A 14,702-nucleotide genomic window follows, 5' to 3' on the forward strand; every position below is an offset into this window, starting at 1 on the left:
AGTTGCTCCGGACAGTCAGGGACTCCCTGCTGGAAAAGCTTCCAGAAGACGCACACCTTCGGGCCTCTGGAAAGCTCTGTGTGTCCCTCACACGAATTACTGATGGAAAAAATGTTTTGGTGTCAGAGTTTGCAAGCAGAGAGGAACTCATTCAGGTTGATCAGATTGGTGATTTTACAGAAAAATGTTTGGAATCTTTTAGATTTCTAAGTTCAAATGATCTAAGCTGCTTTGTATACTTTTTACCTTCGCAGGTCCTCACGTGCAGCTGTTTTTTCCCTGTTTACTGTGGTTTCATCCCACCTTCATACCATGGCGTGGTTAGTAGAGCTTAAGGGATCACACTCCTTCAAAGCATTTTACAATCATCTTCATGGTGATAAAAGTTTCAACTTCATGTTATCATAAAACACCAATCTGGTTTCACTGTTTTTTAAATACTCCAAATCTTGCTGGAGGTTTGACCTACTTAAATAAAAGGTGATAAGAGATCAACAAAATATGTTGGTGCCAACTCATTAAGAGATTTAAAAACATACAATAAAATATGTAAATTAATCCTAAAATGCGCAGGAAGCCCGTGAAGAGAGCCCAGGACTGAGGAGATATGCACCATCCTATTGGTTCTATTAAGAGACTGAGCAGCAGGAAAGGGCATTACAAGAGTCAAGTTGTAATAAACATATATATAATTGTCTCAAAAATAGCAAAAAGATAAGGTGGCTCAGTCAAGACTTACATAAAATAAGTAGAATGGAATACACGAGTGTAAGGCAGAGAACACAACATACACACAGACTGAGCATACAGTATACAAGTGATCTTTATCACTTGTATACTGTACTGTACCAAATGTATCCACTGTATAAATGCTGTACGTGCTTTGTATGTGAGGACAGTACAGGCATTCAGCAGGGTACTGACATATGTTTGTTAAAAACACACTACATCTGGATTATCATCTGAACCTGCCGTCTATTTTGCTCAGTCAGTTTTTCCTTCTTCTAAGCTCTATATGGATGGAGCCCTGAGCAACAACATGCCGCTCTTTGAGCAGAGAAACACCATCACTATGGCCCCGTTCTCAGGCGAGAGTGACATTTGCCCCAGAGAAGGTACATTCAACTTATTGGAAGTCCACTACGGCAACGTCAGCATTCAGGTTAACACTGGGAATGTGCATCGCATCTGTACATCGTTCCTTCCTCCCAGACTTGAGGTGGGTTCATGTCTAGAGCTCATAGATTTTAAGCAGTGGAGTTTGAAGTAATTTTTTTACCTTTTTTGTGACAGACGCTGGCAGAGATATGCCACAATGGCTACATGGATGCTCTTTGCTTCCTGAGAGACAGAGGTGAGGTCTTTCTATCTTCACCCTTGGAATAAGTAGTGTATTTCACTACTTTAACTTTTCTGGTTTACACCATAAAGCAACAACAAAACATGTTATCAACCAACTGTCTTAGATCTGCTTGGAGCACAAAATATTACCAGCAGTGTGGTCGGAGCCAAACTTCCTTGCTGTGAGCCGATGAAGGAAGTGGGTCAGGCAGAAGACAGGGGGGTGATCAAGTGTGACAAGGCAGACCATCAGTGGCTGGACCGCAAAGTCATTGAGAACCTCCCTGCGGCCATCAAGAAATGTAAGGACAGGTGGGACTAGCTGATAGTCACATGTTCAGAGGTTTGCAAGTGGGCAGAAGATTTATTGTAAGATTTTATTTTGGTGGAAGAAAACTTGTCTTTATAAGAGTGTTGGTTTCAATGCCAAGAAGGACAGAAATTTAGATGACTTTCATGGCCATTAGTCCTGGACAAACCACAGGTTGCGTTGACTGACAAAACATCAGTTGTGTACAAATTTAAACACAGAATCCAGAAAGCCTTTCTCAAGATTTACTTCTTACAGGTAATGATCTTAAGGTACTGTAAACATTTGAATGGTTTTGTTTTTTGTTTTTTATGAAAGTGCTAACAAACTGCTAAATATATTAAATCTGAATGACATTACTTGCATCACTAACGCATCCATTATCTTGATATTTCTGTATTCTTCAAGGTGGGAAAACACTGGAATCTAATGTAATGCATTTAAATCACATTCAAATAATCATGAAATAGTCCTTTACATTAACTGCTGACCAAATAAATTATATAAAGATTAAATATTCACTTTTAACTTAGATAGTGGTTAGGATGTAAAATGGCCTTCCTAGCCAACTGGGTTATATAGACTCCTGGATCTGCCCACTGACTGGCAGGACATGATGTAATATTAAGCTTTTTAAACTTGAGATTTAAAATTTCCATTGTCTAAAATTCATTAAATCGAGGTGTAATGAATAAACAATGTGATTTATCCCAAACGCTAAATCTCTCACAGGTAGTATGACACAAAATGTGATGTAATTTCTACACTTTGTGTGTGTCTGTGTTAGTGCTATGTGAGGCATGCAAGGATAGTCATGATGGTGGCAGTTGGTGGCAGAGTTTCAGGGACTTCCTGCCAGTGAAGCTGGTTATGTATCTACTTACCCTCCTCATCTTACCCATTGAGCTGACGATCTTATTCACCAAAAGGTAAAGTGGTTTCATCATGTGGCAAGTTTGGTGCAAAAGAATAAAATCCTAATATCCTACTCCCTTCTGGTCTTTGACATGAACTTGGATTAACAAGCGCAATTAGTATTAGCTTTAATTATTTAATTTATTTATTTTATGATTTATGTTTTACTGTGACAGCGTGATATCATTCATCTGTACGGCAGTTTGCAGACTGTTAACTGGGTCTGCAGATCTCTACAGGCAGAAGCGGAGCATCAGTGACAAAGGCGTCAACAGGTGTGTGTAATTTCCTATTTGATCTTTTTTTATTTAAATTTAACCTTAGGATTATTAAATCTCATTTTTGGTTTTCTTTACATATCGACGCCCTCTTAAAATAATGTCCTAAATATTTTTTTCAGGTTTTTCAGAAAAGACAAAAACCTGAACCAAACGCTGAAAATATGATGATTTAGGCAAAAATAAAACTAAAGATAAAAAATGACATAGGCCATTATTTTAGGAGGGTGACACTATTCAATGTCTTTGTCACTGCAACAAACTATATCTGCTGGTAATATTGTAAAGAGATAACGTTATTGCAAAATTCATACTTTGTATGATGCTAATTTGTAGTTTTTATGTGTTGTATTCTTCAGTGCATCTCAAGAGAATAACTGCATCTGGAGGTCATCTGGTTCAAACAGCAGGAAAAGAGACAAAAACATTCAAACTCTGAGCTCGAGAATGACCAATTCTAAAATAAATCTCCACTGGGACACCAACAGTAACGTGGGTCTTATGCCTCCCATGTCAGCCAGAACAGTTTCACCTGCATCTAGCAAGGTGATGTTAAATACACCAGTAAAGGGACACATAATCAATCATAAACAACTCGGAAAAAAAGACTAATTAAAAGAATAGAAAAAAAAATTGTCATGAATTCTTTTTCCTAGAGTTACTTCAGTCAGCATTAAAGTTGATATTTGTTTAAATAGCAATGTTTTTGTAAATTTAGCCCATTCGTGAGGACTTAATGTGGCTATTTAAAAAAAACAAGGGCACCTGGGGGGCTTAGTGGTGAAGCTGGCGACCACATATATACACTGTGTTGCAGTGCGGGAAGCGTGGGTTCGAGTCCCGGTCTGTTGCCAATTTGCCTGTGTATCTTTCCTTGTTTCCTGTCTCCCTCCACTGCTGATAAAAGCTGCTGTGGCCAAACATGCAAAAAAAAAAAAAAAAACTGAGAGGGTGACCTAAGGCTTACATGATTTTCACCCCTAAATAATCTAATAAGCTTACTTCTTTCCCTAGCAGACCACCAAACAGCTGATGGCTCAGTGGATATCTTTCTGTGTATCCCATTAGAAAATAGTTTCTTCTACCTCTGGAATCTGCTTTGCACCCACCTCCATGTCAGCTCCTCCATTTCATGCTGTTTCTGACTTAATGAGCCTGATCTGTCAAAGGGGGGAGTCGTGCTGACGCTTTCCTCATCTTTCAGCTTCGGTGGACGGCGATGTCCCAGGTCAGATCATGACTCTGATTTTGCCTTTTTGGATTTTTTTCCCCCCTCAGCTATATGAAAATGAGTCTTGGTCATTATTCTAAATTCATGTGATAAAATATTGTATGTTGTCTGGGATAGGGTTGTGTTAATATTTCAAACTGTTTTTCCCAGCAGGACAGAATTTTACATCACACAACAGAAGCAAAAAGATTCTTGAATAATCCTCTGTGTATGATTAGAAGACTTTTCACTTGAGTCTCATGACTGCTGTCAAATGCTTTACTTGTACACTCAACAAAAATATAAACGCACAAAACATTTTCCTATTTCATCTCATAACTAATCAACAATGTATAAGCACAACAATTTGTGCAACCAGTGTTTCAGATCTTTATGCAACAGTCCATGTGTTATCACAAACAGCGAACACAGCGATCAGAGTTCACACCACTCAGTACTGAGTGCATCACGCATCTGCAGCGCATAGACGTCACCAGATTGTGTGATGTTGTCGCATTCCTCCTGGAGTGCTTGGGCATGTTGAGGGACAGGTAATTTTAACTTAACTTTTTGGGTTTGTGCGTTTATATTTTTGTTGAGTGAGCAATATGTGATACACTGGAAGAGAAAGTAATTTGGCAGTAGGTCAACCATCTTTGAGCATGAATATGCATGACAAGTTTACGAAGAATAAGACAATAAATAGGGGAAGAGTAGCTACTGAAGTTAAACATCAATGTAAAAATAAAAAAGTGAAAAATCAGAAATTGATCTGCAGCATTTTGTATAGATTTGCCCAAAGGATACTTGTAGCAAGTTTCAAAAGAATCAGCCAATAAATTAGGGAGAAGGAGTCACTGAAGTTAAACGTGAATGTACTGTTTATATTCAAAATTTCAAAAATCCATTAAAAAAAAGTAGACCTTTGCACATTGAATAGTCATACCAAGTTTCAAAAGAGTCGACCTAGAAATAAGAGGGGAGTAGGGATTAAAGAGTAAACATCAATGTACAGTATTTCTGGAAAATTCTGAAACCTCATTAAATAAAAAAAATTAAAACTGTCAAAAAATTGAGAGTCCGTCTCTCCTATTTTGTAGAATCTTACCCAAAGAGTATTTGTGCCAAGTTTCAGAAGATTTCAAATAAAATGACTGAGTAGCAGCAAATTTAGCAAAAAACTGGTAGATGCTGGATGGCTCGGTATCAGATCAGCTCTGCTGAAGTGTACAAAGTCAGCTAGTCTGGTCAGTAGCAAAGTTGTTGCCATGTACCTGTAAGTCAAATCTGTTAATCTAGTTCTGTTGTAAGATTTTGAGCTGCTTATTGATCAGATACACAACTTACCAACATCATGACTCAAACTATAACATACAACAGCAAAATAAAAATAACACTCAGCTTCACACAGACTAAAAGGGAGCTACCATGTGATATGGAAATAAAGGTAAACCATAGTATAGAAAAAGCATTATCAGGACATTTTAATGGACAAATGATTCATTCCTTGTGACTGATATTTTCATAACCAAAATAAAATTTTACAATTCCTGAAGAAAAAAAAAAAAAAAAAAAAAGAGAAACATTAAAATAAACCCCATTTTGAGTTTTGTAACATATTTAAAGGCTGGTCAGAAGATGCCTCTGCAGGACCTCTGACACTGACGATGCATCTGGTTTTATCAAGTCATCACTTTGCATCTCGTCAGTTCATAGCACCATGAATGAAACACAGTAATGCTAGCAAAGTTTCAGAAGTTTCATCTTCTGTTTAAACAGCAGACGTTAAAGTTCTCACTTATTGCACCACAGTCCACCGCAGTGCAGTGCAATGCAGTGCAGTACAGTACAGTACAGTACAAAGGCAAAACAAAAGTATAAATACATGATCTTTTTCAATGAGTCACATCATTAGCCACTTTGTTTGCATTCATCTGACAGCATCTCATAAATGTGCACCCTGGTCACTTTGCTGTAAAAGCCACAATTGTACTATCTTACTGGGCCAAACCTTGTAATATTTATGAATCACTTTAAACCAGACGATACAAAAGATGGGTGCTGAAGTGCCTTAAACCTGCCTTCCATTTAAAAGGCCAGCAGGAAAAGTCCTCTGGTTGCAAGAAAAAAAAAATCTTGTATAAATCCTCTGGGAAAACAGTGAGTCTGAATAAAGCTGTGAGGAACATCACTTATATCAGAACAGAGTGCAATCAATGCTAGATGCACCCTGTCTGAAACAGGCTATTGTCAAGTCCCTGATTTCACTTATTTAAAAAGACTGCAGTGAAGACGATCATGCTTAAATGTTTACAAGACCACAAAGAATTAAAAAGGGGGCAGAAAATATATTCTGCAAATGTTCTAAAAAGTTCACTATGTGTTTTTTCATATTCCACTCAGATGCTAATAAAAAAAGAATTCTAAAACCTGACCAAAAAAAGAGGTAAAAGACTGAGTTGGCTGAAGTCTCTGTGTGTAGGTAGCACAGGCACGCTGAAGCCCTTTTCCTCATATGCTGCCATCTTTTGATCCACTGCTAATGTCTGGAATCTGATCTGCAAAGGACTGGGTCATCCACTGTCCGTCTGGGAGCTGGCCTTCAGCTGTTAGCGGCATGGTCGCCTCCTGTGCTCTTTCTGAGGGTGAAGAACACAGAAGAATTATGCTATGCATGTAAGATGTAACATTAATGATGTCTGTAGGAAAGTTTGTTCTGACGGTTAACCCAGCACCTGCTAAGGATTCTGCACATGCCATCACTTCAGGACAGATTACACGTCCCTGTAATTATCCAATGCTACACTCACATCCAAGTAAAAAAAAACAAAAAACTGAACTGCACTGTTCCCTTTATCTGTGTTTATTATGCAGAATAAAGCCAACTGAAGTGCAAATATACAAGCGCTGAGAACAGGAGATGAATGTCTGGTGCACCCTAGCTCGCCCTCATGCTCAGTCATCTGCGTATGGTTACCTGGATTTTCAGCAGATGAAAATGTGCAGTGACCATTGCTCTGGCTTTCAGCATGGCTTCCTTCAGGTCCCCTCTCTACATATGCTCCACCATAGGCATCTTCATAACCAGGATCATACTGCTCCTCCTTTATCGCCAGCCTCTTGGCATCCTCTGTTGATATAAAAGGGAAAGAATTCACAAATTGCTGATCCACAAACCAAACTGAAGGCAGGGTTTTAAATTCCCATCGCAATCAAACGGACAGGCTACGAAGTTAAAGACTTTACTAGTTTCAGTGACTCTGAGGCACTTCTACAATATTAAAAGTGGAGAAAGTAACCATTTAAATTATGGACAATACATTATGTTTGATAAATCATAACCTACTAGTTTTACTTTAGCTAAAAAATATAATTTAAAAATGAATAACACAGCTGAGCGAATGCCAACACTCAGCTGTTTTGGATTGTGCTGCTATAATAAAGTCAGTGAACAAGTGTGTGAAGTTTGCTGGGTCTAGCTTGACACAGTATGACTCTATGGTGTGAATTTGAACATCCTAGGTCATATTGTTCTCCAGTTACTGCATTTATAAGATTTTCAGAAAACTTGACCTCTGACCTTTACCTTCAGGTCAAGGTCACCGAGATTTTTAGCAAATACATTTATGGTGTGAATTTGAGCAGCCTAGGTCACATTGTCCTTGAGTTTTGGCCAATGTTAATGTTTTTGTAGAACAAACACCGCCGCCAACACCGATGCCAAGGCTATGTCAATACCTCGACTTTTTCATTGAAACACTCGCTAAAATAGCTGTAAATCCACTTAATGGTGAAATTCAGGTTCAGCCAACTGACTCATTTAAAAACACATACATTCATCCACGGCTATGCTTACCCTTGGCCAGCTGAAGGTCAAATGTGTAGTTGACCTCCTGGATCTCTGTGCTTTTTTGGACACCCTTCAGCTGGTCTCTGAGTTCCCTCAATTTGATGTAGAAGTGGACTTTGTCCTGAGCACGAGGGAACTGCGCGCAGCGAGCGCTGGATGAAGGCATCAGAAACAAAGCCTGCAAAGAAGAAAGTACACCCCGGTTCAAGTCTTTCTTTTTTTTTTAACACACTTGCACTGGTTTTATTTTAAATGTCTTGCATTTTTGCCTTTTTCCGTTATCTATATTGATTTCCTTTGATATCAGTATATTGATCATATCTGTCTAATCTCCATCAGCATCTGAAGAACCCTTTAAAAACTGAGTTCTCACCACGTCACAGTCGGGGATCTTGTGTGGCTGCAAACCAAATTCAAGCTTTTGCGGTTTTTTACCAAACAGTTCTCTGCAGAACATTTCATAGATGCCTGAGGGGAAAAAAAAATAGGGAACTTTCAGCTTAACTGACTTATGCAAACTGTTTTATGCTAACTATTGCTCTGTTAGAAGGTGGCTTACATTTTCCATTGAACACAGCAATAAGAGGCTTGTATTTCTTCAGCTTCTCCACGAGAATTTTGCCTCCTTCACGTAACTCTTTACTGGTGAGATGAAATGAAAGAAAAAGGTTCACAAAACCTATAAAACGTTATCTTTTTTGATAAGATAACTGAAATCCTTTACAGTCACCTACCTTGAGAGGTCTTTGCTCCCTGGTGTTGCCCTGGCCACCATGTTGGTGAAGCCCATTTTATACTTAGCAGGCAGGACGGTGTCGTGCATGTGGTTGAGCTGCTCATCAGTGAATCCAGACAGAAACAAACATTTCCCTGAAATCAAAAAGTGACCTGGTCATTCGTCTCCAATGGTTTATAAATACAGATAAATATAAATACATTATTCAGCTTCCTGAATAATCTTCATACATGACATGGAAAGAGTCAAATAAAAGAATTAGAATCACCATATAACCTAATATGCCCATCTTTGACTGTGGGAGGAAGCTGGAGTCCCCAGAGGATTCCCATAGAGGAGGAGAACATACAAACTCCACACAGAAAAGCCCCACCAGCTTTATGCTGTGAGGCAACAGTCTTAACCACTGCACCACTGTGTCATTTCTGAAGACTAAGAACCATTTTTATATTACTATTCCACAACTCAAAATAATTACTGGACCATAACTTACAAAAATGATTTCCAGGACCTGGAAACCATCGTCCAATAAAAGCTGCCATCAGACCTGGATTGATACCAATCTGAAAGCAGACAGCTGATGTTAGTCAAGCTTATATAGTCACATTAATTTTAATAGCGAAATATTTGGCTATATGGTTATCAAGCTAAAAAGTGAATCTTACGATGACATAGTCCAGGTTGTAGTCCAGCAGGTCTGGTAGAGTCTTCTTCATGACCTCCTCCTCTGACATGCCCTTGAAGCGGTCCACTTTCCTCTTCACCTTCTTGAAGCTCTCATCAATCTTCACCTGTTTGCCATCAGCCTGAGCTTCAGAAGCCTTCTTGGGCTTTGGACCTGGTTTTGCTTTAGGTGCATTTGGGTCTTTAGGTGGCTTTGGCGTTTTTGGGGCCTTTGGGACTTTTGGTGGTTTGGGCGCCCCTGGTTCCTTGGGTTGAGCTGGTCTGCCTCTCTTTTTAGCCGGGGCTACAAGAATTGAGAAAAAAAAAATAATTTAATAAGAACTGTTGTTTGCTCTTGCAATTATATCAAAATGCCATATATAATGGCAAGGTTGTCACACTAAACTAACACTAGATCCTAACCACAGGTTAAAGTGCAGCAAGAGGAAAAAAAGCTTATGAGCTCTAGTATATTTTTCTTTGCGAACAGGCTGCAATCATCTGGCCTGTGCAGCGGTCACAGTGTGCTCTCTTACAAAAGCTCCCTCCTTCTTGCTGTCTCTCTCAGGCTCCCAGACTCTGACTAGCTTGCCTATAGCATCCTGTTTGGGTTTCTTCCTTTTGCTTGGCATACATGCTGCAACTCATCCATTCATACTTTATACTACTAACTAGCTGATAAATACATGTTATTCATATTTTGGTAAATAAACTTAGGTCTCTTGTCACAGTCCATGAACCTTTTGTGTGGCAAGCAAAAGGAAGTCTGAGCAGCTGCAGGAAGAAGGAAGCTTTTAAAGCTGATCACATCGTGCCTAGGTTTAGCTCCAGCCAACTTCCCTGCTCCTGCTGGACACAGTGCAGCAGAGAACAAAACAGAGACACCTAGTGCCCAGGGGTCATCAAAATGAAAGTTAAACTGCCTATCAGACTAAATTACCCATTAACTGAAGGAATGAGATTCCTGATCGTTCCAGCGCACTTTAAACCCTGATCCTAACCTATAACCATGGTGTTCTATATACAATGAAGGCATTTTATTAAGGTATCAAAGTACGTTTTGTCAAGTTGGTAGGTTCCAGCTGATCCATCATGGGTTCTGGATTAACCATGTGTGTTGTGGCAGCTTCTCCAGCCTGATACTCTGTATGGTGAAACTGATGGTTGGGAATGACGTTTGAATATTGAGCCTGGAGAGCTTGAAACTGCTGGGCAGACCGAACCCTGAGGAGAAGGAATAATGAGAAAAATGTGGGTACGTATTATTACAACAATTAAAAAGGAGTGGGATGCGCTGTGGAGTTAAAGCAGACTTAGATGTTAGCTGTATTACATAAACTATGTGCTTTTGGTTTAGGTATTTTTGTATTCAATTGAGTAGTGACAAAACAGTAAACACACTGATTTTAATAATTTAATTACTAGATCCTAGTGTTCAATTTCAAGCATTTTTGAGAGGAACTAGTGCAACTTTATTCACAGTATTTAGTACAATACAACTTAATCTAAATAGCTGACACCTCTTTAAAACTAAACGCAAATATGAACAGCCTTTATTGAAGGTCTACCATATGGCACATCTACTGCAGACTGCATTACTTGCAAGTATTGTAAGTAGAGCTAAGAAACTGGCAACTGACTGTGTACTCCTTCCAAAAACATGTAATCTGTGACCCCAGCGATAGGTGAAAATCCACGAAACAGAATTTGTAATATATTTTTTAAAAAAATCTGCGATACAGTGAAGCCGCAATAAGTGAATCACGATATAGTGAGGGACGACTGTGTGTGTATATATATATATATATAAATTTTTTTTTTAAGACAAAGGCCTTAAATGTCAAGTTATTAGCTAATATTTCTTAGTAGAATTTTATAAAGAAGCTGAAAAGAGAATAAAGAACCAGGTAAATGTTATGATTTAATACAGTTATAGCTGATTAGTTCATATAAATACATAAATTATGCCCTCAAATTAGAGTAGATTTGTGTTGGTGTGAACAGGGAGCAGACAACTGGATTCTTGTAGAAAATACTACACAGCAACAACAGCCAACGGGAGAAAGTAAGACCAGAGTTTTCTTTTTTCCCTTCCTTGGACCAGACAATGATACTAAAAGTCACACTAGTATAAGACGGCCATGACAGAGACAAGTGGGCTGGTAAATGAAAGCCATATCATCATTTATAAAACTAAATCTCAGTTTCTCTGAATCCTGAAGTTTTCAAACTATACTGCAAAGTGTGAAAACTGCAGCAAAGTAATTTAGTACTCAAAATGTTCAATAAAATGCTTCTCTTTTCTTATAAATACATTCAGCTTGCCCTAGGAGTGAAAATGTATAAAAAGCTGAATGTATTAGACGTAGATGTAGATCTCCACAAGTTTGCTTGAATCACAAAAACTAAAAATGTGTCATGTTGTCAAGGTTGTTTCCCTTTTCATGATGATCTGTATTTTAAATTAAGGACAGGAGACTCAATGAATGTTGCTGAAATTCCACTTATTTTGCTTAAGACATCCCAGGGTGTCCATCTGTTTTCTAAATAGTCTGCTCATTATATGAGAAAAAATAATTTAATAAGAAATAATATGGGTGAGGGCACCGGGGTGGCTCAGTGGTAGAGCAGGTGCCCACATACATGCCGCAAGGCAATAAGCTGGCAGCGCAGGTTCGAGTCCTGGCCTGTGCTCTTTGCCACATGTCTTCCCCCATCTCTTCTCCCGCTTTCCTGTCATAACCTACACTGTCAATTAAAAAAAAAAAAAAAAAGCTGCTGTGGCCAAAAAAAAAAAGAAATAATATGGGTGTGAGGTGCCTTGCACTTGGGCTTATGCTTCCCACTCTTTAAAAAGAAATGACTCTTGCCTTTCAGGATTTACTGTAAGAAAAGCAACAGTTTGGATGCTTTTGAGATAAAATAAATTTGCTGTACGGAGCTAAAAGGAGTTTGACATCTCTGGGTTAGTGAAACAAAGCTTCCCATATTATTAAGGGAAAATATCAGAGACACCAACAAGATGTTTTCCATTGTTCTCCACGTATCAAATTACATCATAACAACACTGAGCCCTGACTAAACAAAACACACATCACTGTAAATCATTATTCATGATTCCAAATGGCATATTAAAATAATGATGTGGGGAAAAAAATAATAAAATACAAGGTCAAACAGGCAACTATGTGCACATGCTTTCATTTCATAGTATCACACTTTGCCATTCAGGGATCTGCTGAGATAATCAGAGTCCAGTCTGGCCACACTGTGGTGAGGAGGAAGACTCACCACTGTTGAAGATACTCCGGAGAGACAACAGGCAGTGATCCATTCAGCTTTTCTTCCATCTTTTGGGTGGTTTGACTTTATTAAATAAATCAATATGCATGTTGAGGAAACACAGCTGAGTGATGTACATGTGGTTTAGCATATAAGAGTCTGGCAGTACATGAAACTGAACGCATGTGGCAGGATGCTGCAGTCAGACTGTGGACATGTAACAAACATAAACCAAAACACAAACACCTACAAAGGATAACTTAAATGACCGCGACACATTAAAACAAAGTCAAATCACTAGTAGGCTGATACGTTTAGTAGTTATAATAGTGCCTGTTCTAAATGCATATATTCCATATACACCTGCTAAATGTTTACCCCTTTTTTTTCCCCCCCTTGGCTATGCTAACTAATAAGCTAAGCCGAATTAAAACGATTTTACATTTCCTATTTTAAAACAGGCTTAGGACACAATGCTACGTGATAAAAATTCACGTTTGCGGTTATCATTTCAGATAACGATGACTCTTTGTGGTTACATGAATGCTAATACTTAAAGCTATTCCTTAGCTGTGCCACAAGTACAGCTAATGTTAGCCAACAGCTAGCCGTTCAGCTAACTTAACATGGATGAATGGCTTCGCTCCCACTAACATTTCTTCCCAAGAAATTATACAATTTCTAACCATTTATAAACGTAAAACATACCTGTTGAGGGCAAAGCTTAAACTCTTCTCTTCCGTTAAGATGGTTGTTATTTTTCCATATATTTACACACTTTTATTCATATCATTTGAGGTGGAACAGTTGCAACAAAGACATTACAACCCTGCTACTCAACTTTGACACCGGAACATCTCCGGGATAAGCCGTAGGGGTGAATACGAAAAATTTCTGTGATTATAATAGAGAAAAATAGTCCCTATAGAATATTTTTGCATCATGGCATATTTTTTTGACACGTTGTTTTATAAATATATCGGGAAATAGAATTTTAATGCAAACTTCACGGCATAAGTCGCCAAAAAAATATAACAGCACGCCCCTATTTTCCCATTGGTATGAGCTTAAACGATGTGAGGTTGTTTTCTATTGGTTGATACTACTGTTTAATTTCGCAGTTTGGTGCAGCGTTTCTATATTTATGCATTTAATTTACGATTAATATTGTTACAGCTATGACCAAAACACGGAAGGGTTAAAGATCGTTTCATTGTTTTTACAGAATTAATTAGAAATTATATTAGTAATAATACCGTAGTTACAGCTAAGCTAACACTACTGTAGCATCTTATGCAGGCTTAAAGGGTCCAACTGGGCATTTTTGTATTTATCCGCATTTCTTTATCATCATTAAATACATATTGGAAACAGGAGGTTGTGCAGAATCAGTCGATATAGCCTGATCAGGAATCATTTGCTTTTGTTTGCCTTGTTATTAGGAGGGTATATGCAAGTAAACAATGACTATCCCACTTTTGAAAATGAGATTCATTGTTACTTTTAGAGGCCCAAATATTTTCCACACTCAACAGTTTTTTTAAGACCAATGCAGAACAAAAATGAACAATGCTCATAAAATCATGTATCACATATTTTGATGTAAGGAAATCAAAGTAACCAAATCCTCCTGCTCTCATCATCAAGCTTTGAAAATATGGCTTTCAACTCAAGAATAAGCATTATTCAGTCTTTGTGTTTTCTTATCTTGCATGTTATACTGCATAATATTGCTTCACATAAATGACTCAGGACAGCACGGCGGTGCGGTGGTTAGTACTGTTGCCTCACAGAAAGAATGCCCTGGGTTTGATTCCATCGAGGCCTTTCTGTGTGGAGTTGGCATGTACTCCGCTTTCCTCCCACAGTCCAAAGACATGCAGTTGGTGGGGTTAGATTAACTGGTGATTCTAAATTGCTCATAAGTGTGAACATGAGTGTGAATGGTCATCTGTCTCTCTGTTAGCCCTGCAACAGACTGGCCTAACCTGTCCAGGGTGTGCATTTCCTCTCATCCTATGACAGCCTGGATAGGCTCCAGCTGCCTCGCAACACTGATTGGATAAGCGGAAGAAAACTGACTGATGGATGACTCAAGCAATTAGAGAATAAAAACA

The 14,702-nt window shown here is 38.5% G+C and overlaps 2 protein-coding genes across 3 annotated transcripts in view; one reads left to right on the forward strand and one right to left on the reverse strand.

Moving 5' to 3' along the window:
• LOC115781396 (patatin-like phospholipase domain-containing protein 2) overlaps positions 1 to 5,052 on the forward strand; it is a 168,044-nt gene extending 162,992 nt beyond the window's left edge. The window contains exons 2-9 of the mRNA XM_030731034.1: positions 3 to 155; positions 255 to 320; positions 1,010 to 1,219; positions 1,294 to 1,354; positions 1,467 to 1,643; positions 2,439 to 2,580; positions 2,743 to 2,841; positions 3,204 to 5,052. Of these exons, the coding sequence (XP_030586894.1) occupies positions 3 to 155; positions 255 to 320; positions 1,010 to 1,219; positions 1,294 to 1,354; positions 1,467 to 1,643; positions 2,439 to 2,580; positions 2,743 to 2,841; positions 3,204 to 3,456 (1,161 nt within the window). The 3' untranslated portion in view covers positions 3,457 to 5,052. The remainder of the gene's footprint in view (positions 1 to 2; positions 156 to 254; positions 321 to 1,009; positions 1,220 to 1,293; positions 1,355 to 1,466; positions 1,644 to 2,438; positions 2,581 to 2,742; positions 2,842 to 3,203) is intronic.
• A 460-nt stretch (positions 5,053 to 5,512) lies between these two features.
• Positions 5,513 to 13,433, reverse strand: tdg.1 (thymine DNA glycosylase, tandem duplicate 1). Of its 2 annotated transcripts, XM_030730603.1 has the most exons (11): positions 13,294 to 13,433; positions 12,595 to 12,669; positions 10,361 to 10,527; positions 9,306 to 9,607; positions 9,134 to 9,203; positions 8,639 to 8,774; positions 8,464 to 8,546; positions 8,278 to 8,372; positions 7,911 to 8,082; positions 7,032 to 7,184; positions 5,513 to 6,693 (listed from the first exon to the last, which is right to left on the reverse strand). In XM_030730603.1, the coding sequence occupies exons 2-11, from the start codon at positions 12,651 to 12,653 to the stop codon at positions 6,566 to 6,568; spliced, it is 1,365 nt and encodes a 454-aa protein (XP_030586463.1). In that variant the 5' UTR covers positions 12,654 to 12,669; positions 13,294 to 13,433; the 3' UTR covers positions 5,513 to 6,565. The 2 variants fall into 2 exon arrangements, with proteins under 2 accessions (XP_030586463.1, XP_030586464.1); XM_030730604.1 differs by lacking the exon at positions 12,595 to 12,669.
• Positions 13,434 to 14,702: the final 1,269 nt, after the last annotated feature.

The sequence above is a fragment of the Archocentrus centrarchus genome, chromosome 6 (genome assembly GCF_007364275.1).
Source record: "Archocentrus centrarchus isolate MPI-CPG fArcCen1 chromosome 6, fArcCen1, whole genome shotgun sequence".
NCBI classification, from domain to species: domain Eukaryota; kingdom Metazoa; phylum Chordata; class Actinopteri; order Cichliformes; family Cichlidae; genus Archocentrus; species Archocentrus centrarchus.